Consider the following 22436-nt stretch of genomic DNA (forward strand, 5'->3'; position numbering starts at 1 on the left):
AATTACAGATGAACTCTACCGTGAGTGAATAAATAGGACCTAGAAAGGAAAAAGCGACAAAAAAGTGATTGAGTTGTGCTTGTAGAGCAACTTATTAAAAATGAGCTATTGCCAAAGAAACGGTCCCTCTTGTGCCAGATGTCACACACGTGTCTCCTCCAGCCATGCCGGAAGGCTCAGCGGCTCCTAGGACTAGTCATTAGAGTAATTGTGTTTTCTCCACGTTGAGTCCAAACAGTAGCAAATTGATCACTTGGGTTCAGTTCGCTTTAGTGGAGCTCGAGCAGCCTGTAGTCAGAGGTGCCACAAGGGCTGCATTGAGAGGTCAGGCGCGGGAAGTGGGAATTTGCGCTTTTTGTTGCATGCTGCGGGCTGGCAGGAACTGCCCCGCTATAGATCCTGGCAGCACAGACATAGCTTGAAGTATCGAGTAACACTTCTAGCAGTTAGAAGGGTTCTGTTCCCCCTCCCGTCTTGGCTGAATGAAGAGCATTTAAAAATAGCTCCCTTAAAGAGAAGGGTATAGGCGTGTGCTCGGGAGGCTTTGCAGAAACTGTTGCACAGCTGTGGCAGTGTTTCCCCACAGGATACCCTCCAGGCTGCCGCGTCTGGTCCCGTGCGTGAAGCTTTTCTGGTTCTTGGGTGGCTCCATCCTTCCCAGCAGTTTTCACTGGAAGCAGGATCCTTCTTCCCCAGCAAAATTCTGTCTTTGCCCACGTCCCTCTTCCACCCAGACTTCTTCCTCGCCTTGCAAGCCCTTGTTTGCATACATGAAATCTATCACTAACCTGGTCCCTCTGGTGCACATCAGAGGAAAATCCATAAGGACCAGCTCTGCTCCCTTGCAGAGAGGTGGCAGTAACTTGGTTTCTCTCCAAATTTCAGCTTTTCCATTATTTGCCTGTGTCATGATGCTTTGCTCATCGACTGCCTAGGTATAAGGATGAGAGTCTTTGACTTGCAGTCTGCGGGCCCCGAGGAGTCCATGGTCTACAACAGGAATCAAGAGGCAGATCTATTGTCAGCAGAACTAACCCACTATGCAAGAGTCTGTCGTGGCTGGAAAATTATCAGGGGTCCACAAACTAAAAAAGGAAAAAATCCTGCCTTTGGATATTCACAACTCCTGCACTTGAAGCTGCACTTGGATGGCTTCCCCACAGTGTCACATTAAACATCCCCCTTGTTCTTTTTTTTTCCCCTCCTCTTCTTTTCACAGCATTTTGCTTTGGTTTTAACAGTACCAGCCAGGAACAGAATGACACAAAACATTAATCTGCCTTCAAATGCCAGGCAGAAATCTCACTTCTGTTCCTCCATTTTGTTCTGCCTTCTGAACCTCTCATGTCAGTTGTCAAGACAGATGCCAGGATGAGAACGGCTTACCCCTGCCCAGATTGAGTGTGCTCTAAAGCATGCCCAGGGATTCCCTGTGCTGTCCGAAGTGCCTTATTTCTTCCCAGCTAGGTAGCTCTGTGGCCTCCTCCTGAGATGCAGATGGGAAACAGCTCAGGTCCCAGCTCTGCCACAGGCTTCCTGCAGTCTTGAGCAAGTGGTTTTGACTCTCTTGGCTTCTGGTTCCTCCTCCTGCACTGTAGGACTCTTCTTGAAGAGCCTCATGGGGCTTAAAAGACTCAATGAAACAACCTCAGACTGTTCCCTGGTTTCTCCTGGAAGCAAAGAGCTTGTAGGTGGCTTTAGCAAGGACTCAGAGAACATAACAGAATTAGATGAGTTCAGCTACTTGCACAGGTTGACTAAAAAGGGCTAACTTCACATATGCACAATGTTCAGGTCAAATGGTCCTCAACTATGGGCCTCAAGTGCTGCTTTGAGGCCCCGGAGAGACTGCAGCAGGAGGTTTCCATAGGACATCCATATGTGTGCTGAAGAAGCCAGGGTGATGTTTTGGTGTTGAGGCGCGAGGTTCCCCAAGGTGCCTGCCCTTCAGCACACTCAGAAGTTAGGTCAGTCTCCTGTGACACTCATAAAAGTTCTTCCTGTGGCCCATCTCCTGTAGAGCATCCTGCTCCCTGGGACAGCAGCTCTCCTGTGGTGCTCTTACCAGAAGGTTGTGGTGTAGCCTTCAAGGCCAGCAGTCGCAGATAAGCAGACCCAAAATAGGAGGTGCTTTTAGTCTTAGACACTGCTAGAAGCTGGTGACTGTCACGCCTACATTCTGGTTATGTGAGAACCATTTCCCTTGCTGCCTTTGGGATTCTCCATCTGAAAAGTATCTAGAAAAAGAATTCAGTCTGGTTTTTGCCTTGAAGTGGGTTGTAAAGTTTCTGCGTGCTTTTCTGCAGCAGCCAAGTGCTCCTCATTTTCTGCTATTTCAATTATACTCCTAGCAGGATGGGTGGGATAAGGGGGGGGAGACACAAGAATATTCTCCTGGCATATTTCCTTATGCCAACACTTTGAGTCACGTCTGCTGAGTGAGAAATATGATATAAAGATTTGGAGAAGGAGGTCAGGCAGCAAATCTATGATTGTGAGGCTAAATTAGCAGACGCTCTCTGGTTGTGTCATGCAAGCTTGCTCGAGGTCAGCTGGGGATATTGGCTCAAGTGGATTCAGGAGAAATATGTCCTGCAAGTGACTATCAGTCTCATTGCTTCTTGGAGATACTGGCTTGGCTGTGTCAGCAGCTCAGCTGACAAACTCTGCACCAACCTAGGAACCGATCTGGGCCATTTCCCTTTCCTTTGTGGCTGAAGGTGTATATTTCTGGGGGGAAGAAAATGCACTCCAACACCTTCCTTCCAGAACAAGAACTTGGGCTGTGGATTGCTGTCTCAGTTTCTGAATGTCCCAGAGCTCTTTTCCTCCAAAACTTGAAGTCTCTTGGCCCAGTCCAGCTTTCCTCTATGGGCTCCTTTGTGGATGAGCATTTGTTTTTTTGAGGAGAGTCAGTAAGGTGTGTTCTTTTTCTTGTTGATTGCTTTTCATCAAAATCCAAAAGTATTGCAAGATCCACCCAGTTTCATTAAAACATTGGATAGGAGGCACTGAGATCAAATTGTTTGAAAATTTTCATTTCATTCAGAAAAGCTGCTTTATTAAGATAGGTTCTTTCATTTGACTCTTTATCTAACTTCTCTTCTTTTTACCCTTTCTTATGGCACATCAGTGCTTATGTTAGATTCTGTTCCGTTGTCTTTATTTTGACATTATCAAAACAAAATGTTCTAACAGCATAGAAATGACATGATGTGATGTTACACCAGCAAAATATCTTGATGCTTCTAATATAACTTTTCCCTCCCTGTGATAAGTTTTGAAATTCCCAACTAGTTGTTCCAATTTGGAATGAAAACCATACTTGTGTCAGAATTTCATGTAGGGCCACATTTCCTCTTTGTGGTTGTTTTGTTTTTACCAGCTTGGGTTTTGGGTGCCTTCTTCTCCGGGGCTCGCACATGGAACCTCCCAGGGAAGTCTCAGATGTGCAGAAGACGTTCCTGGGGCAAGGTTGGTGCTCACCATCTCCTCAGCATTTGCAGAGGGTCAGTCAATGGCCTATTGGGAGGTTCAGGGAGTATTTGACAATACAGTAAGTGCATTCTTGGATATACCCTATGTCAATAGAAGTTAATGCTAAAAACAGCCAGGGAGCTTAACTGAAGTCGGCAACTGGATAATGCTGTGTTTGAGCTTAAAGAAAATCCACAGACTCTTATCTTGTCCTTCCTGCTGGAATTCATGATGCTTTCCCAGAACAACCATGTTTTTCCATCTCCACTTGGTCCTTTCCTGCCCAACATCGCAGACCTGGCAAGAGCAGGCACAACCAGGGCTCAGTTTGCCTCTTGTGTAGTTCAGGGAAAAAGTAGAGCATAAGGTCTCCATTGGGATGAAGAAGAAGAATGGAAGAGGAACAGAGTGATGCCACCAGCCCTTCTCAAATAGGGGCCATCCCTTCACCTGTGGGCATTAATTGACCATCTGATATTTTCTTCTTCACTGTATCTTTACCACCTTTTAATTTGCAAGTGTTTTTGGAATTTATTCTGATTGGTTGTTGCTGTGGTAGCCCAGGTACAGTCTGTCTTAGTGCGGAGGCTGGCTAGATGAGAGGCTTTCAGCCTAGCTGAGTTGTAGACCACTGAGAGAGATTTTAGGAATAGATCAGAGGCAGAGAAAGACTTCAGCTACTATCATGGAAAACATCTAAAAGGGAAAGCTGTATTATTACGTCTAGCATTTCCCTTCCAAAGGATTTCCTATGTCATCTCTTAGTATAAACCTGTTGGGACAGGTACAACACAAAGTCCATTTAGAATATGCTATGAGACAGACTTTGCCCATTTTCAAGGTGAATGACAAGAAACCTCTTTTCCGACCATCCTCCCCCCCTGGGCAACCTGTGCTGTGCAGGAAAATGCTGACCCTAATGAGTGCCAGAATGAGCTGCATAAAACAGGGAATCGGCCTTTTGCTGGGGAGCAGGGAGAGAAGCGAAAAGTCCCTGTAGCATCCAGCAAGGTTTCCCTGTAACAGCACTCCTGCTGACTTGCTCCTGTTGGGTTTGAAGCCCCTATGTGCTGTTCGAGAAATACAGCCTTTACTTTTAAACAGAGTGTCCTTCCAGGTGGCGCTTGGCCCAGAAAAGCTACCGTGGAGTTGTAATCGGAGAGTACTGTGATGTCCTGGAAATAGTCTGCTCTTGTTCTCCCACACGTGTGTTTTGGAAGAACCAAGACCAGCCCTTAAAGAAAGGGGAGGGGGATAGTTTTATCCTCTGCCTTGCCCTCCGGCTGGAAGCTCAGGCTTTCTCTGGTCTCGGTGTGCTTGCGTGTGCTCTCTGAAGCTTTCTCACTCCGAAAACTGCACAACTGTCCTCACTCTCGTGATGTGCAGCTTGTGACCCAGCGGATCTGGAGGACCAGCCTTGCGACACCGGAGCTCGGTTGAGTGCAGTGTCAGTGCTGCCTGTAAAATGGTCCTGAGCACGCTCCCGCGGGTGGACTTGGTGTTTGCGGGCAGCAGAGGCACAGCAGGATGGTTAGCCTGGATTGCACCCCTGGGAGCTCTGCACCCGTGGGAGCTGGGAGGCCCTGGAGACTCTGACTAGCAGGAGGGAGGAGGCTTCCGATGTGGTTAAAATCGGTTCAGTTCAGTTAAAGCATGGGGGAGTGTGTGGGGAGCGATGCCGCGAGGACTGGCAGCCCGTGTTCGACGGAGACAGCGTGCGACATGCTGCCGCCCACAGCGGGTGCAAGAGCCCCGCGAGGGAGGGGTCCCAGCGCTTCCCCGAGGGTGCACAGGCGGGGCCCAGCAGGCGCTGGGGGTGTCCGAGGAGCTGGGAGCTTCGCGTCCGAGTTGTTTGCGGAGACTTGGGAAGGGAGGATCTGGTGATGGGGGGGGCGGCGTTGGCACACCTTGCCTTGCAGGGAGCCGGGTGTGCCCCCCTTCAAGCTCAGTGACACGGGCATCTGCGAGCCGGGTTTGTCCGCAGGGAGCGGTGCTCCAGGGCTGGGCCTCGGTGCAAGTGGCTCCGAACCGGGGATGGGGTGTGCCCGGCAGCCGCGGAGGGAGTCCTGCACAAGCACTGGCGCTGTTTGCCCCGAATCCGGGGCGCAAGGTAGCCACAGGCTGCCAGAGATGGGCTCGGCTTGTTGGAAACGGTGGGATGGGGGATGTGCCCAAAGCAATAGAGTTCACAGCTGTGAGTCTGTGTGGAGTGGGGGCTGCCGGGTGGGAGAGGGTGCTGTGAAAACGCTTAGCTTTGCCTCCCTTGGTGGAATAAACAGCTCCAGAAATGGCTGAAAAATGACACTGATAAAGACAGTTGTGGCTGACTCCTGAACCCCTCTGGTCCTCCAGCAACTATTTCACTGCAGCATGAGGCAAGTGTGGGGGTAAGGTCTCCTCCCCAGGGAGCAGGGTACAAGCCCAGCATCTCTCAGGCTGCACCTGGCTGGTCTGTGAGAGCCTGGGGTGGGCTTAGTGCACCTTAGTTCCCAGCAGGGGAAACTGAGGCACAAAGGCAAAGCCAGGAAAGGGGGATGCTGACACTGCTTTACAGGTAACAAGCTCTAGAAGAGGACAGGTATTACTATTCCCAGAAAGGAGCAGAGAAACGTAATTCCCCTTTGAAGTTGGATTTCATTCCAGCAAGGAAGAAACAGCAATCTATGGGAAGTGTTCAAGGAGAGGGTGAATCCCAGCTCTGGGGCAGTCCTAGGCCATTCACACAGCTTGCCAGCTGAGCATCTTCCGAATGTCTAGGCAATGTGGCAGAGGTCTCCTGGGGTTTCCACAGCAGAACCTGACATCAGTAGATGCCTCCAGATAGGCATAATTTGCCGGAATCTTTCCAGTCAGCTCTGATTCTTGCCCACAGGGTTAGAGTAGCTCACACCTGTTGTCCTCTCTTGGTCCTACATATGCTTTTTGGGAAGTCCATTTCTCTTGCGCATGGACCTGAAGGATCACCTCCTGTTTCATCAAGGACAGATGCAAATGTGCCTCCCTGTCCTCCAGCCTGAGGCCAGGTCTTGCTGTCCTGCTGCTGCTGCCTCGGCAGGTTTTGAGCATGAGATGGGTTTTGAGCAGGTGAGTTGGTGTCCAGGGCCCTGAGTCCGTTTCTGGGCTCTTTGGCATTGCTGTTGAATAACACTCAGGTGGGAGTTACATTATGGCCTGCCAAATCTGCCTGATTGGCCCTCTGCAAAGAAAAGCCCTGCAGTTGTGTGCAGAGCAAAGCAGGGTATGCGGAGAGATGGATGGGCTGTATGAGCCACAGAACACTGTGTTTAGGGCTGCTCTATTGCTGGCCAAGATTTCCAGGACAGAAATACCTGCTATTAGCTCATATTGGGTGCCACATCAGTGCCGCGTGCCCCTGCCATGCCAGCCCATGGTGCAGGTTGCAGGGTGCCCTGGCATCTCCCATGCAGGGCAGTTTGCTGCGCACGCTCCTCCCATGCTTGGGCATGCCACACGTGGCAGTGCTCTGGGTCTGCTCGTGCTCTGCAAGCCTGGCGCAGCCAGGACATGCTGGATTAGCAGTGCGATCGGTCAAAGGCGTGCTGGCTGTGTCGTGCTCCCCGCAACGCACAGCGAGTCCTTGTCCTGGCTTCTTGCATGTGCTGAAGCCAGCGCTATTGCTACTGCTCCTGCAACATGCTGAAGGTTTACAAATCGCAGGCAAATGGCTGGACTCAGGCTTTTTCTTGCCTTGAACAAAAATCTTGGCTAAAGGCTGAGGTACCCAGCTGTACAGGATCTCCAAGCAGGTTGTGTCTGAGACCTGGCTCTGATTCCATAACCATGATCTGAAATCTGCTTTTCCCCTCCAGACACTACTGTTAGGGCATTTTTGCTAGGTCTACAAATGCACGGCCATCTCCTGAGCCTTTTGCCCCTTCTCTTTCTCCATCTACTTCGTCCCTTCCCTCATTCAATATATAAAGCCCTCACACCCTGTAAGAGCAGGGAGAACACAGAATAGATGTGCATCCCTTCGTGGCGAGCCTTGTCCCCTGCTCCCTTCCATGCGCTGCTGTATTGGGTTGTCTCTAGGAGAAGATACTCCCAGGTCCCTGACCTGCACGGCTGAGTCAGAAGGGGGATATTCAGAACATTTTTATTAACCTGTAGCCAGGAGAGAATTGCCAAGGAGGCTGCGCTGAAACCCAAAGCGGGTGTTTTTTCTGAGACTCAGCACTTGGCAGAGAATCCAGACAGACAGACATTTGGAGGAGCAGAGAGGGAGACAAGCAAGCTGGGGGGCAGCACTGGTGGGATGTGCAGGGGGAAGGAGACACCGGTGCCCGGGGAAGGCATGCTGACTTACCCACTTGCCTTTGGAGATTCATCTCTGAGTCCTTCTTGTCCAAGATCACTGGGGGAGCTGAGAGGTGTCTGGGGTCATTGCTGACCCTTCTGTTCCTTAGTTGTGGCTCTTCCTTTGTCACCCTCTTCGCGTCAAGTATTGACCACCTTCAGCAGTGGAAAGCAATGGACTGACTTTCCCCTTTGTTGCTTGGAGAGGTCAGGAAATGGTCCGAGGTGTCTCTCCGAGCTGGGCCCCCCTCTCACCTGCTAAGAGGCTGGGCAGAGCCCACGGCTCATCGCCACAGCTGCAGCGGCTTCCCCCAGCGCTGCCGGGAGCGCTCACCCCAGCTGAACCTCTCCTGCTTTATAGCTCGGCTTTATCTCAAGGTCTCCAGGCGTTTGAGCCGGCGCCGTGTTTGCCTTGCGCTGCAGCACCTGCCTGCCAGCCGTTCGCTTCCCACCCACCTCCCTCCGGCTCACGGCAAGGGGAGGGAGCAGGGGCCGCGCCGTGTGGCTGGGGGCCAGGAGCAGCCCTGATGGAAGCCACTTAGCAGGGGATGGAGGAAGAGATGGGCCTGGCCATCAGCCTCTCACTGAGCTTGGGGCCTCCATCCAGTCACCTTCTCTTCCATGTCCCCCATGGCTCTGCGGCTGGGCATTATGATTTGGGGATTGCCACAGAAACACCCTCTCAGAGCCAGGGCAATGTCCCAGCCAGGGTCTCTGCTGCAAGGGCTGGAGCTGTGTGCGTGATGGAGCCACCGTGCTGTACCCTATCTGGGCAACATTGCTCCCTTCAGCCTTGGGCAGTGCGAAGGCTTCTTCCAAAAGTTGGATGCTGTTAAAAATAGATCAGTCATGAACTGGTTTTCTCCTCCTCGCCTCCTGGCCTGAGAGCTCATTCCTCTCTCTGGGCTGGCTTTGAAGCTATCTGGATGCTGTGAGATGCAGGCTCCCTGCCAGCCTGCTATTGCAGCGAGGCTTGGAGAGCGGAGATCTGCAGAAATGATGGCATGACTGCCCCCAAAATATTTAGTGGTTAGCGAGTGCTTTCTCCCAAAAACAGGATTGCTGGGAAAAGAATGTGCTAAAAAAATAGGGAAAGCAAACTGGGCGAGGGGAGGGGGCTGTTTGCTTCTCCCTTTGCGCATGGTGATGCCGTGAGGGCGAAGGCACCCAAGTGCTCTGGGCCGGTGCTGGAGACGGCAGGCCACAGAGTGCCACCGTGATCGGGGGGCTTGGTGCTGCATCCCCCCTCGTTTCCAAAAGCCTGGAGCCATCCTCCTGACCCCTTCCCCAGCACAGGGCTGCCGGGCTGCTGCCTCTGCCGCGGCAGGGCTCCTTCCAGCAGCTCCTCGCCCTTCGCTGCCCTCAGGCAACGCGGAGCTCCGTATCGCCCGGGCCGGCAGGGCTGGGCGCGTGCCCTGGCACCGCGCCGCATCTCCTCTGCACGCCACGTTTGTCTGGCTTCGGCTTCAACCACTGGATTTTGTTTGGGCTTTTCCTGCCAGATTGCTGCTGTCAGAAACCTTTCCCATGGAGGCAGCTACATGACTGGGTACAAAACAGGAGGTTAAAAACTGACAGCTAAATTAAAGATAGGTATTAAGTCTCACACTTTCATATTGGTATTCTGGATCCCAGTGCCTTCTTGACACCCTTTTCTGGCTTTCTGTCCCTCTGAGTTCTTCAGTGTCACTTTCCAGGTGTGAACACTGAATCTGGAGACAATTTTAAGATGCAGCTGTGAAATCTCTTATCAGCATCCCTGCTATCAAATACATTATGTTCAGGGCTGAACATTATCACTTGGCAATTAAATGGAAACCCTGGTGATGAATTACAACTGAGACCTCGCGGGGCTAAATAAACAGTGGCTGATAACTACCGATAAAACAAATTTCCAATGTCCTTTTTAAAAGCACTGCTCTAGTATCTGTTCCTGGGCACGGTGCTGCATGTCTCCCGGGGGAAGCCGTGTTAACTGCGGAATTTGCCCCGCAGCGTCCGAGGTTTCCGACGGGAGCGGAAGCTGCGGGGCAGGCCCAGTGCGGCAGCAGGGGCGTAGGGTCCTGGTCCCGCGCTGCCGCAGGCGGGAGGCAGGCACGAGCCGGGCAGGTCCCTGCTCACGGGCAGTGATGGAGCTGTCTCTGCTTGTGTCCCCAGATGTTTGCAGTGGGTTTCTCTCCTGACGGGTGAGGACGGCTATAGCCCAACTCCAGCCGCTGTGATCCTGAGTTGTCCCTTTTTCTTCCCGTAGCGATCGTCCCCTTTGACTGTAGGGAAGCAATCTATTCCTGAGTAGTTTGTCACCAGGCTTACATGCAGATCAATGTCTCTGGAGACCATTTCTTAGGGGTGCAAGGTGCCAATTTAACCTGACTATCCCCCTCGGAGAGTGGCTGCTTAGCAAGCGATTTATCCTGAATGCGAGCAGAGCGGAGCCAGAGGGTGCTGCCAAACTCATGGTGCCTTTCTTTGCATTGGGAACGGTGCCTTTGCCTCTGTTTTATCCCCTCGGGTTATATTTCCCCAGAGCTGCCTCCTGCTCTCCCTCCCTAGCTGTGTCCCGGGTGCCACAGGTGCTCTCCGAGCTACCGCGCCGCGGGCCTGCCAGACCTGAGCTGTCCCCGGGGTCTTTGGGAACAGGGCGGTCGTGTCCCCTGCCCAAGCGGGCTCTCGGCAAGGCCGGAGCACACAGAGCTCTCTTGTGCGTTCAGAGGAGCAGTGCTAGGGCTGGGCTTGAGTTTCCTGGTGGATCAGATTATTCTGGCGCTACCTAGATAACGACTCCTGATTTTGCTCTCATCACACCATGGCCTTATTGTTTAGCAACTTGTATTGTTTCTCACTTCTTTTACTAGGCTTGGTTGTTGCAGGAGCGTTGGCGCCCAGTCAGTCCTTGCATTATAGCACTTCCTCCTCCCCCTCCAAATAAATGCGTGTCCCTACAGGAGCCAGGCCAGGGTGGCGAAAGCCAAGGCAGGAAAAGAGAGATGGGCAGAGAGGGAGAGAAGTGACATGCTGAGGTTTTGGATAAGTAGTCTAAAAAACACCCCAAAAATTTGGGCACCCACCTCACACACATGAAATAATCGTCCACATATGGAGCATACCCCAGAAAAGCCACTGAGAGGGAGAGCGCTGCAAAACACTAGTGAAGACCGGTGGCTTTGCTCAAGGTAGTGCTTCCCCTGAAGAAGTGAGAGCACCAAGCTGGCATGTGCTGAGGCATATCCCTGGCCAAGAACCTGGAAACGTGGGCAAACACATCTGCACAGGCACAGCTGTGTGTCCTGTGCTTGTGGAGGCTTTTACCTTCAGCTCTCCAAAGGTAGTTTGGAAAAAAAACAGATTAAATTTATGGAACTCCTTGGAAAAATGTTTTTTGCCAGTGACTTGCAGGGACTTCTGAGTAGCTTTTTTCTGTGCTGGTGTTAATTTGGGGCCTTCTCTACCCAGCACACCGCTGGCATCGCTACGATCTGCCATGAGGAGGGAGTGTTGGGAGAGCCATCGCTCCACATTCCCGGGTGCAGATTTCCCATTCTTCTTCTGGCTGAAGAGAGCAGCTGTGCAGCCAGTTAAGCAGTGTTTGGCTGGACATTGAATCCGCCTGGTTTGCAAGTGAAAATAAGGCTTGTCCCCTGGCCAGCTCCACCCAGAGCAGAAAATCAGACTGAGCTTTTTTTTGCTTGGCAAACCATTGCTTCCCTAATGAAATTTAGCTCTGCTGAGACTGCCAGTCCTCAAGCGGGAAAAGTCTCACGTGGGTGCAGAGAAGTTTGGGGATCTGCAACAACTGCTATTATTGCTTGAGTTTTTTGGCACTGCCCAGGGGCACCGCATGTGTGTTTTTGCCTCGAGGAGCTGCGGGTGGGAGTCTGAGCCCCAGGGGACTTGTGTCCCCCATGGGAAAGTTCCTCATTGGGCTCTTTCTCACGGAAGAAGTGGATTGCTGTCTTGTTCCCCCCATTTCCACTCCTTCAGTCACAAGGTTGAAGCCTTCTTTCCAAAAGCTGGCACATGTGTTTCGATTCCCACGGGCACCTGCTGAGGATATCCCGCCTGGGCTGGCATGGGGAGATGTGCTGATGCCGTAGATGAGTGCTTGCAGGCAGTGGCCGCCTTTAGCACTGATTTCATGTCATCTTCTCCCCATAGTGAGTTCCCCAAGTCCCAGAAGCTGTGTGGCCTTGGATAGCAATGATGAAGATCCTACCTATTGCTCCTCTCCTCCTGCTGGTCCTAACGGCGCTGGAAGCCAGACCAAAACCTGCAGGTGAGCTGAGGCCAAGGCAGTGGGAATTAGGTGGGAATTGTTTGGCGGAGAGAGAGAAGTGGGGCAATAAACCCTCGGAGAATAGCCTGCTGTTTGAGGTGGGGAGACCCAATGCCCGCTCTCCGTGGCGGCACTGAATGGAGAAAGGAGCTGGGTATGTCTCAGAGACCTCTGGGCATTCTGGAGCGATCGCGATTACAGCCCTTTCTGGACATCATCCCATGAGGATCTGAAGTGTTTGCTTACAGTTATGGCCAAGTTCTCCCACGCATGGGTACAGATAAGCCAAGCGAAATATATTCATTGGCATTTCACTTGCTAACGGTCTCCTGGTTTGCACTGGGAGTTACATCCACGTATCAAAGAGAGGCTCTTTGGCTAAATCCACTTGATGTGCGTGCCCGTAGTGGTGCTTTTCACTGTGCCAGTAAAGTAAAGGCTCCGCTTTTAAACAGGAGCAGGCAAAATGGAGTGAAAAATAGGAGAGGCAGGAGGAACAAGAATTGCCCAAACTCATGTTTTTCTGCTTGGCTCCTGCAGGCCCAGGAGCCCATAAAGTGCAGAGGCTGGGGGCTCTCTCTGGAGCGTGTTTGCAGAGGACAGCACGGGGCACCAGGCTGTTTTATATTTCGATGCTCCAGAGGTGGAAACGCCACTGCCTGAACCCATCTTGCCAGGGCAGATCCTGGCAGACAGAGGTGTTTCCGCAGCCCCTCGGAGCAGAGCAGGGCACCGGGAGCCTCTCGCCAAGCAGCTCAGAGGCTGGGCACAGCCTGAGGCTGTCGACAGCCGGAGGGGGACGAAAATGCAAGAAGCAGGAGTTGGATCTAGCTGCCAGGACAATATAGGGGAGGAGGGGACAGTGCCATTCCCCTATAGCCCCACAGCCAGGGCATGTCTCCTCTGCCTGCCCCTAGAGCCGGGCCCTCCTCCTGGTCTGCCAGGCACCCACCTGCCTTGGGTTCATTTGGCAGCGGGAAGGTGCCGGTGCAGGGGCTACCCAAGCCTGTCCTCTCCGTACCCCCTTGCAGCCCTCGGAGCAGCCCTAAAGCTGCCTGATGGCTCTGCTCCCAGACCTGCTCCCTGCAGCGGCCCAGGCCGGCCATGGGGTTAAACCATCTCTTCGCTCCCCTTCTAGCCCTGAAGTGTAAGACGGGCCCCCTGGACATCGTGTTCGTGATCGACAGCTCCCGCAGCGTGCGCCCCTTTGAATTCGAGACCATGCGGCGGTTCATGATCGATATCATCAGCAGCCTGGACGTGGGCCCCAATGCCACGCGGGTGGGGGTGATCCAGTACTCCAGCCAGGTGCAGAACATCTTCTCCCTCAAGACCTTCTTCAAGCAGGAGGACATGGAAAAGGCCATCAATAACATCATGCCACTGGCCCAGGGCACCATGACAGGGCTGGCCATCCAGTACACCATGAACGTGGCGTTCACCACGCAGGAGGGTGCACGCCCGCCGCACAAGAAGATCCCCCGGGTTGCCATCATCGTGACGGACGGCAGGCCCCAGGACCGCGTCAGTGAAGTGGCCGCCCAGGCCCGTGCTGCTGGCATTGAGATATATGCCGTGGGCATCCAGCGGGCGGACATGAACTCGCTGCGGGCCATGGCCTCACCACCGCTGGAGGAGCACGTCTTTCTGGTGGAGTCATTTGAGCTCATCGAGCAGTTCGGCAAGCAGTTCCAGGACAAGCTCTGCGGTAAGAGAAGTCCGGCATGGCTGCGAGGAGGCGGTACGGGGTGCTCGCCGTGCCTACTCCTTGTGCCTCTGGAGCCTGGCCAGAAACTGGGCCAAAAGATGACTTTCAGATGGGTATTTGTGGTTGCATCCAAGCAGCTTCCTCCTGCATGAGCTCTGGAGGAGGCTTTTGAGGGAGAATTGGGGGCTTTCCCGCGGTGTCAGCAGGGCGCTGGCAACGGCGGTGGGGAGCGGGAGCAGCTGCGAGCGCAGGGCGAGGCGCAGCTCAGGCCCCTGGTTGCATGACATAGCCCTGTCTGTGTGACCTGCAGAGGCCTGGACACAAGCCCAGCAGCCTGCGCTGGCTCCGCTGAAGCTCCCCAGCAGCGAGAGAGGTGCCAGGAGCCACTCTGCCCTCGCCAAGGGCAGTGCGAAGGGGAAGCACAGGGACATCAATGCCCCTGCGAGTTGTCGACTCCCCGATGCAGTGCCTTGACAGGCAATCTTTCCTTTGGTCACCTTTCCTTTGCATGGGCGAGATAAAGCGAGCTGCAAAAATACTGCTATTGAGTGCTTTTCTTGGCCTGTGCCCTGTAGTTCTGCCCTGGGCTAGGACATAGCAGTAGCAGTAATTGGAGGACTAAATAGCGGAGAGGGTTTCCTTGGGTGCGACAGGGCAGATGACCCATCTCAGAGCTGCAGATGTGTTTCAGCATGGCTCTCGCAGGGTCTCCTCCTCCGCGGACATGTGTGTGACATCTGCTGCCTGTGTGTTTCCCATGCACATTTGTATTTAATAAAACCCTGGCCACGTATTTGCTGCTCTGCAATATCCGGCTGGTCTTGCCTGGAAGAGGAGAGGCCGGTTTGCCCCATGGCCGTACCGCACTGGTGCAGTTCGGTAGTCTCACAAGTCTTGGGGCCTGGCTGCAGCTCCTGTGCCGATGGGCTTTGCCAGATGCCTCACGCTGCAACCAGTTGGCAAGACCTTGCTCTCCAACTCTAGCGTCTGTTGAAGGGCAGAGGGCCACTGCCAGCATCCCTCCGGCAGTGTTTCCTTCCCGGAGTGGCACTGGCACTGCTGGGGGACGCCTGAGCCTGGAGGGCTGCACCGACACAGCAACGTTGAGCGATATTGCTCCAGAGGCTGCCTGGAGCCCTGATATGCTTGCGGGCCATACGCCTTTGCTTGCCATGCCGTGCTGGTGCCTGCCTGCCTTAGCATTCGTTTTCCAGCCACATCCGCAATCTCCTTTCTGCACAGAGGGGGAAAAATGCTCCCAGGCTCTGCAAGGCTCCTCTGGGGCTGGAGAACAGCACCTTTCAGCTGGGCTCAGGCGTCCACTTATTCAGCTCAAGCTATTAACGGTATCGATATCGAGCGCTGATTTAGTGCTCAAGTACATGTGAAAGCTGAGGCCCTGTGCAGCGTACAAGAGCTGTCTGTGTCCCTGCCTGGGAAATGGGCGCGTGAGCGTTTGGGGCTGGCAGCTTGCAGTGACCACTCCATGGTGCCTGGCTGCAGGGACAGGGTGTGTTTAGGCGCTGGGGTCCCTCACACGTCTGGCATACCCGCGAACCACTGTAATGCCCTTCTGTCTTCCAGGGGCGGACATGTGTGTGGAGCGGGACCATGGCTGCCAGCACAGCTGCGTGAGCATCCCCGGCTCTTTCTACTGTGAATGCAACCCGGGATACAGGCTCAACGTGGACGGAAAGACATGCTCCCGTAAAAGCCCTTTTTTATTCTAACTGCCATAGGAGGACTTGCAGTTACGGGTCTCATGTAGGGAAGCTGAAATACAGCAAAGACCTTGTAGGGCCAGTGACAACCTGAGGTGCTCTGTTCACTGGGTGTCACAGCCTCCCATTTGTGTTATTGCTGAAAACAGTGCTCTGCGCTAAAGAGTTTGTGCTTTTTACCTGCTGGCTCAACTGTACCATGGGAACCTTTGCTGACAGCAGTAGGAAAGGCCTGCAGACTAGACTTCTGCACTGTTAAATCCTGGTCACTTCTCTGTGCTGGGCACTTGGGGCTCACGTGGACACAAAATGCTGTCCATGATGTGAGGTTACTCCTGGCACTGGCTACTGGAGAACAAATGTCCCAGCCACTGAAGTGCACTGTGTTTTGGCCCCATATTTTGTGTGCAAAGCTGTATCAGCTGGCACTGGCCACTGCTCCCGGGACTTTTCCTTCTTGTCTTGAGGTGCTGTGCATAGAGGAGCTCCCTGTGACCATCTGGAGCAGTCCCTGCTCCGGCTGCCCTGGGGGACAGGCTTGCCCCAGGTGCCGATGGCACACGTGCCTCCACTGGGGCCAGTGGTGCCAGGAGGCCAAGCAGGGAGCCTGACGGGGTGTCTGCTTCCCCCTGCAGCCATCGATGCGTGTGCAGACGGGAGGCATGGCTGTGAGCACCAGTGCGTCAGCACTCGTGGGTCCTACTCGTGCCGCTGCCATGCAGGTTACTACCTCAACCAGGACAAGAAGACCTGCACGAGTAAGTGGCTGCATCCCTTCCTGCGGCTTCTTCCCTTCCTTCTTCATCTGCTTCTCGCTCTTCCTGTTTCGCTGATCTCTCAATAAGTCAACCCTTCCCTTTAAGACCTTCCCCTGCCCTTGGTCATGCCGACAGCAAGGACTAGGAGCTCTCTTGGTTTTAGCATGGTGCTAGGAGCATGCACGAGTCCTGCTCCTGGGCGCTCCGACCCCACGCAATGGCTGGTCTGCCAGCGATGGCAAAGCCTGCGGGGCTCGGGGCACAGAGCAGCCCCCCTGCCCATGCGTCTCCTTCTCCCACCAGTGATCGATTACTGCAGCTTCGGAAACCACAGCTGCCAGCACGAGTGTGTGAGCATCCCCAACGGGCACTACTGCCGCTGCCGCAGCGGCTTCACGCTTCAGGCCGACAGCAAGTCGTGCAGGGGTGAGTCCCATACCAGCATCGTGGGTCTGGAGAGCCCTGCAAGTGCAGGCTGCAGCACACAGGAGATATGTTTATGTTCTCCTGGCATCCCAGGGAAGGGGAGAGGGCTGGCACACGTTAGAGGTGTTGTAGGATGCTCTTCCTCCAGGTGGATCCTGAAGGTTGAGCCTTTCTGCTCCTCTGACCCGGGGTGCTGAGATCTGACCTCCACAGCTGTCCTCCAGGGAGCTGAGCAAGGGTTTTCCATGGATCAGGACAGCCCCTCTCCTGGACAAGGGGAGTGCTGACTGGCCTGTGTGACACCAGCCATCTTCCCAGCCTTGCCAGGGTCCCCGGGAGGGAGAGGTTTCTGCAGGCTGTTCCCAGGCCATGCTGCTTGGATGAAGATAACCGCATGCCTTTGGCTTGTTTTTTCAGCCACCGACCTCTGCAATGGGGTGGACCACGGCTGTGAGTTTAAGTGCATAAGTGCCGAGGGCTCTTACCACTGCATTTGCCCCGAGGGACAGCAGCTCCAGGCTGACGGGAAGACGTGTAACAGTGAGTACAAGGATGCAGTGTGTGGCATCCTCGATGCCAGGCTTCGGTACACGGCTGTTGGGCACCCAGCAGAGGCAGGGCTGAGATGTGAACTAGACTGTGGATCTAAGTGGGAATTTGAGCTGAGTTGGAAAGAGAGCAGAGAGCCTGCTGGGCTTGGTGGAGGGCCCCGGTTGCTGGATGGGGGCTCTAAGGGGCACTGCATGGACAGGTCAGGGCTCATGTGCTTAAGAGACATGGCCCAGATGTAGTGGGAGTTTTGGGGAAAGTTTTAGGACAAGAGAGACCTAGGGGAGAGACTTTCAGGGGATGCTGGGGTGGGAGTGGAAGTCTTCAGGCTGAGATATCTAGACATGCTTTGTCCTGATTCCCAGCTTTAGCCTAGCAGCAAATCCAGGGGACGCATCCACACAGTGGCCTGAAGCCCAGCAGGTCTGCCCCAGCCCTGTCCATCCATGCCCTCTGCAGTGTCCTCTGGGCCCCAGCTGGGCTGGCCCCTTCTCACTTTCCTCCTGTGCCTGCAGAGTGCGGGGCTGGGCACGTCGACCTGGTCATGGTGATCGACGGCTCCAAGAGCGTCCGGCCCCAGAACTTTGAGCTGGTGAAGCAATTTGTGAACCGCATCGTGGATCTGCTGGACGTGTCCCCTCACGGCACCCAGGTGGGGCTGGTGCAGTATTCCAGCCGCGTGCGCACCGAGTTCCCCCTCAACAAGTACACGACGGCGGACGAGATCAAGAAGGCAGTGATGAACGTGGAATATATGGAGAAAGGCACCATGACAGGCCTCGCCCTCAAGCACATGGTGGAGCACAGCTTCTCCGAGCTGGAAGGTGCCAGGCCTCTCTCCCACAATGTGCCCAGAATTGGGCTGGTCTTCACAGATGGGCGCTCCCAGGATGATATCTCTGAATGGGCCAGGAGAGCAAAGGAATCAGGTATGGGGGGCAGAGGGCTGAGGAAGCCACTTCCTCCCCAAAACCCTGCCATGCTAAGGGGGATGCCCCAGGGCTGAGCCCCCCAGGGAACCCCACATCCCTCACAAGAGCCACTCTGTGTTGTTCCCTCTGGCTGGCATGGGGCTGCTTGGGGCTGGGGCCAGCAGGTCTGCACTGTGTGCAGTGCTGAGGAACCATCCCATTCTCCGCACAGGAATCGTCATGTTCGCTGTTGGTGTTGGCAAAGCTGTGGAAGAGGAGCTAAGAGCAATCGCCTCTGAGCCGGTGGAGCAGCACTTCTCCTACTCGGCAGATTTTACCACCATGACCCATCTCGTGGAGAACTTCAAGCTGAACATCTGCCCGGGTAGGTGCAGGCCAGGCCCATGGCCCCCATCCCCAGCTGCACCAGAGCAGCTCAGCCCCAGGTTGAAGTAAGACCTCCTCCCCCGGCAGGATGTCACTGGTAGTTCAGATGGCTGTGACCACCCTGTGTCACGTCCATTAATGTTCTTACACTCACAGTAGTCTCATAGGGACAGGCAGTGCCACTAGCCCTGAGACCAGAGAACTCACCTAAGGACATGCAGGAAATTTGTGACAGGGCAAGGAGTCCAGCGCTGGCTGCCAAACCAGAGACTCATGCTCTGAGCATTAGGCCACCCCTTGCCTACAAGCCATGAAGATGCGTGATGTGTCAACAGTGGGGGGCCATCAGACAGCTGTCATGTTTGCAGCTGGGCTGGTGTTGTCCTAGCATCTCTCTCTCTGAATCCTTAAGGCTGTTATGGACATAGAGAGAGAGGTGGATCTTGGAGGGCTTTGAAAAAGGACGAGGTAGAGCCAGGGGGTGCTTAATGCAAAAGGGATGGTGTGTGAGCAGCAGCTCCTGGTGCCATTGCAAGGGCAGGTTCTGGGGGGGTCGCACTGTGTTAAGGGATATTGGCACATCCCCAAGGATGGCTTATCTCCTCGCCCAGACCTGCCCTTCTGCTGCTGGCACACGAAAAAGGCCCGACCGGGTTACTCCGGGCAGCCTGCCCTGCTGCACTGGGGAGGGCGAGCAGCGTGGCATGGCTGGGCGCAGCAGTGCCCTCAGCATCCGATGGGGCTCCAGCGAGGCTCCAGGCGCCGGGTCGGCGTCCCACCCTTGCTAGCCTGGCTCTGAGCCGACCACCTTCCCAAACCAAAGCCCAGCACTGCCTTTCCTCAAAGCGCTGTGAAGACAGCGTTTCACAGGCTGCTCGGCACCTGCTCCCGGTCTGTGCACAGCCCTTGCAGCACCCAGCCGGTGGTGAGGGCACCCTGGGTGGGAATTGCTGGGACCTGTGACAGACCGCAGTGGCCAGGAGGACAGGCCTGTCAGGGCGACATGCTCAGCAGCTCCCAGGGCTGTCGGGAAGCTCTGCGTCCCTGCAGCCTGTGGCAAACAGAGCTGGAGAGGGGAGGCCCACATGGGGACTTGCTCGCTGGGTGTTGGCGCTGGAGATAAGCTTGCTGGGATTTTGTTAGATATGCAGGGATCCAGCCTGAGGAACACAAGCCATTTAGTAATGCTGGAAAAAAGAGGGGAAAATGGGAAAGAGCCAAGTGCACTGTGTGGGAGGGAGGGGGAGAACCTGGCACGGGGCTGTCCAGGACGCTGGGACGCTGGCCTCAGGGACCGTGCCTCTGACAGCACCCAAACTCCCGTGATTTCAGAGGAGGGCAAAGGGGAGATGGAGATCCGCAGCCCGTGCGAGTGCGAGGCGCTGGTGCAGTTCCAGACCAACACCGTGGCCATCCTGGAGAGCCTGACCGAGAAAAATATCCTTTGGGCTGATGCCTGAGCTCGCAGCAGGCTCTGCCGGGTGCAGGACAGCCTGCGGAACAGACCAGGCTCATCATAGCCGGGCGGGTTGAGTCCGGATCCGTGGTTTGGGAGGTGCAGGGGTGGCAGCGGATAGAAGACAGATGTGATCAGTGCGGTCTGTCCTTGCCAACGGTGCTGGCAGAGCTGCGTCTAGCCAGAAGACTGCACACAGCTCCTAGGAGTCAGACAAAAGGATAAATAGGATCGGGGAGAATTTAGGCTATTTCAAGGAAAGCAAAAAGCAGTGCTGCGGTGTCTAATTATCCCGGCATGGGAGCCGGGTCTCGTCTGAGGTCTCACAGCACACCAAGGTGAGACTGTCCCTGGGTGCAAGGAGACATGAGTAAGGCTCAGTCTGCTCTGGTTTTGGGCCCAGCCCTCGTACGTGGCTCACCGGCCTGTCCTGGCTCACGCTGGTTTCCTTAGCGCTCTCACTTGCTCAGATGACGGCCAGACTCGACGACTTGGAAAAGCAGATTGCCAACAAGAATTGATCCTTGCAGGAGGCCAGAAGTGCTCAGACGGGAGCACGGAGAAGTGCAGTAGCCATGTGGCATTGCTATTGCTAGATTATTGTAAACCGTCATTGTTTGTTCTTGTATCACAAAATCCTGAGGGGGACTCAGAGTGTATTTAAAAAAAAAAAAAAAATCCAAAAAAGAACTCAACCAAAACCCCCTGTTGCAAAGCAAATGGGTCCAGCCTTTGCTGTTACCTTGTTCCTCCAAACTGGCATTTGGGATGCAGTGGGATGTGACTGCGTGGTCAGTTTGGGCCTTTGGAGAAGAGATGTGATGCACGGCCGTTTCCTAAAGCGGCTGGGATGGACCAGCTGCTGCTGGCACCAGCCTCACTGCAGAGGCCCCCGCACAGCTCCTCTGGCTGCTTTGCAAGAGTAAAAACGTGGGGAGCGTGTCCTGGGCGTCTCTGCTGTCCCCACGTCTGCTGAGGAGCTGTGAGACAGGGAAGCCTGGAGCCCTGCGGGAAGCCTGGCTCCCGCCGCGCGGCTTGTCCCCGCGCCCTTCGCAGCAAGGGAAGGCGGAGCACAGCCCTGACGTGCCCCCGGCAGGGCGCAGGGTCCCCGCGGAACTGCCCTTCGTCCCCGTTTGGCAGAATTGTATCGGAATCGGTCATTATCCCGTTTGGTTTTTATCAAATAGCAAAATGATAATAATTCTCTCTATAAATATCTATGTGTGTGTATATATATATTTCATTTTGAGAGCAGGTTAGTACTATTTTTAAACACTTCTTTTATATATATAAATTTCTATCCTGACAATAAAAACATGGAAGATTTCTATGACACTTCTCTCCTTTTTGCTCACCCGCAGGGGCACCGGGGGTGTCTCTGCATCAGAGCGGGTGCCTCGAGCTTTCACACGGCCGTGCTGCCCGCGGGCTCCGGCTGCTTTGGGGAGCGCCCCGAGCGTGTTGCAGAGCCGTGCTGCCCTGGAGGGGGTAAAGGTGCTGGGCAGGCGGTGCTGGGCCTGTTTATGCCCGCGGGGAGCCTGGCCCTGGTCCCGGGACCCTGCTCGGGGCGGGAGAGCCCTTTGCTCCCTGCGCAGTGCACTGCAGGATGCTTTCCCGGGGCGGGATGTGGAAGCAGCTGGAGATGCTTTCCCTAGAGGTGCATGACAAAGTGGTTGCTTTTTTTTTTAATTGCCGGAGCCCCTTGCGTAACCCCTGCGTCCTGCAGCCCCTTCCCTGGTTCTCCGCTGACTGCTGTCTCCCCGCGCAGGCAGAGGGTGGTGGCTAGGGCAGACGAGGGGCTTTCGGGGGGGGCCTTGCTCGCCGTTCCTCCCTCCAGGAGGTGAGGACGAGGCGGGACTGCGCGGCACCGAGCTTGCGGAGGCTGCTGTTACCAGCCCTGAACGGCGGCGGTAGGGAGGCAGTGTCCGGCCGCTCCTTGCTGGTGGGTGTAGTTTCAGCCCAGCACGGTGGTCCCCTGTGGCATGGGTAAGCGGATGCGGCGGCTGCTGCCGGACCGACCGGCCCGTTCAGGCCCAGCCCAAGCACAAGGCTTGGCGCAACCCCGGCTGGAGGCAGCCCGCGGCCCCTGATCCCGCTGGGCCAGCCCGGCACGCCGCTCCCCGCACGGTCCTGGGACAGGGCTGCCGGCAGATCCAGGGCTAGGGCTCAGCAAAGGCCTAAAACTCAAAACCCAGCTCTTGACTGCTTTTGGCAGGGCCCGTGGGCTGCATCCTGCCGGTCCTGCTTCCAGGAGCGATTTGCATCCGCGGGACTCTCGCCCTCGGCAGTGAGCGCTGGGGTGGGAGAGGTGGTGTGTGCACGAGGCTGAGATGTGGCGAGGAGGAGCAGAAGGCTAGAAGCAGCTCCTGGGCAGGGGCTGGGGGCTTGCTCGGACTGCTCGGCCAGGGGAGGGCTTGGAAAGGATCCAGACCTTTGCTTCACGAGGAGAGGAT

The 22436-nt window shown here is 55.0% G+C and overlaps 2 protein-coding genes across 2 annotated transcripts in view; one reads left to right on the top strand and one right to left on the bottom strand.

The window, feature by feature from the left end:
* The window catches only part of RBPJL (recombination signal binding protein for immunoglobulin kappa J region like), a 24756-nt gene extending 16689 nt beyond the window's left edge, over positions 1 to 8067 (bottom strand). Inside the window, exon 1 of the mRNA XM_064521435.1 lies at positions 7805 to 8067. Within this exon, the coding sequence (XP_064377505.1) occupies positions 7805 to 7826 (22 nt within the window). The 5' untranslated portion in view covers positions 7827 to 8067. The remainder of the gene's footprint in view (positions 1 to 7804) is intronic.
* MATN4 (matrilin 4) overlaps positions 1 to 21316 on the top strand; it is a 22949-nt gene extending 1633 nt beyond the window's left edge. The window contains exons 2-11 of the mRNA XM_064521434.1: positions 11950 to 12067; positions 13206 to 13775; positions 15360 to 15482; positions 16132 to 16254; positions 16558 to 16680; positions 17098 to 17220; positions 17745 to 18158; positions 18373 to 18525; positions 19860 to 19964; positions 20446 to 21316. Coding sequence (XP_064377504.1) covers positions 11992 to 12067; positions 13206 to 13775; positions 15360 to 15482; positions 16132 to 16254; positions 16558 to 16680; positions 17098 to 17220; positions 17745 to 18158; positions 18373 to 18525; positions 19860 to 19964; positions 20446 to 20504 — 1869 coding nt within the window. The 5' untranslated portion in view covers positions 11950 to 11991 and the 3' untranslated portion in view covers positions 20505 to 21316. The remainder of the gene's footprint in view (positions 1 to 11949; positions 12068 to 13205; positions 13776 to 15359; positions 15483 to 16131; positions 16255 to 16557; positions 16681 to 17097; positions 17221 to 17744; positions 18159 to 18372; positions 18526 to 19859; positions 19965 to 20445) is intronic.
* Positions 21317 to 22436: the final 1120 nt, after the last annotated feature.

This window comes from Dromaius novaehollandiae, chromosome 16 (assembly GCF_036370855.1).
Source record: "Dromaius novaehollandiae isolate bDroNov1 chromosome 16, bDroNov1.hap1, whole genome shotgun sequence".
NCBI classification, from domain to species: domain Eukaryota; kingdom Metazoa; phylum Chordata; class Aves; order Casuariiformes; family Dromaiidae; genus Dromaius; species Dromaius novaehollandiae.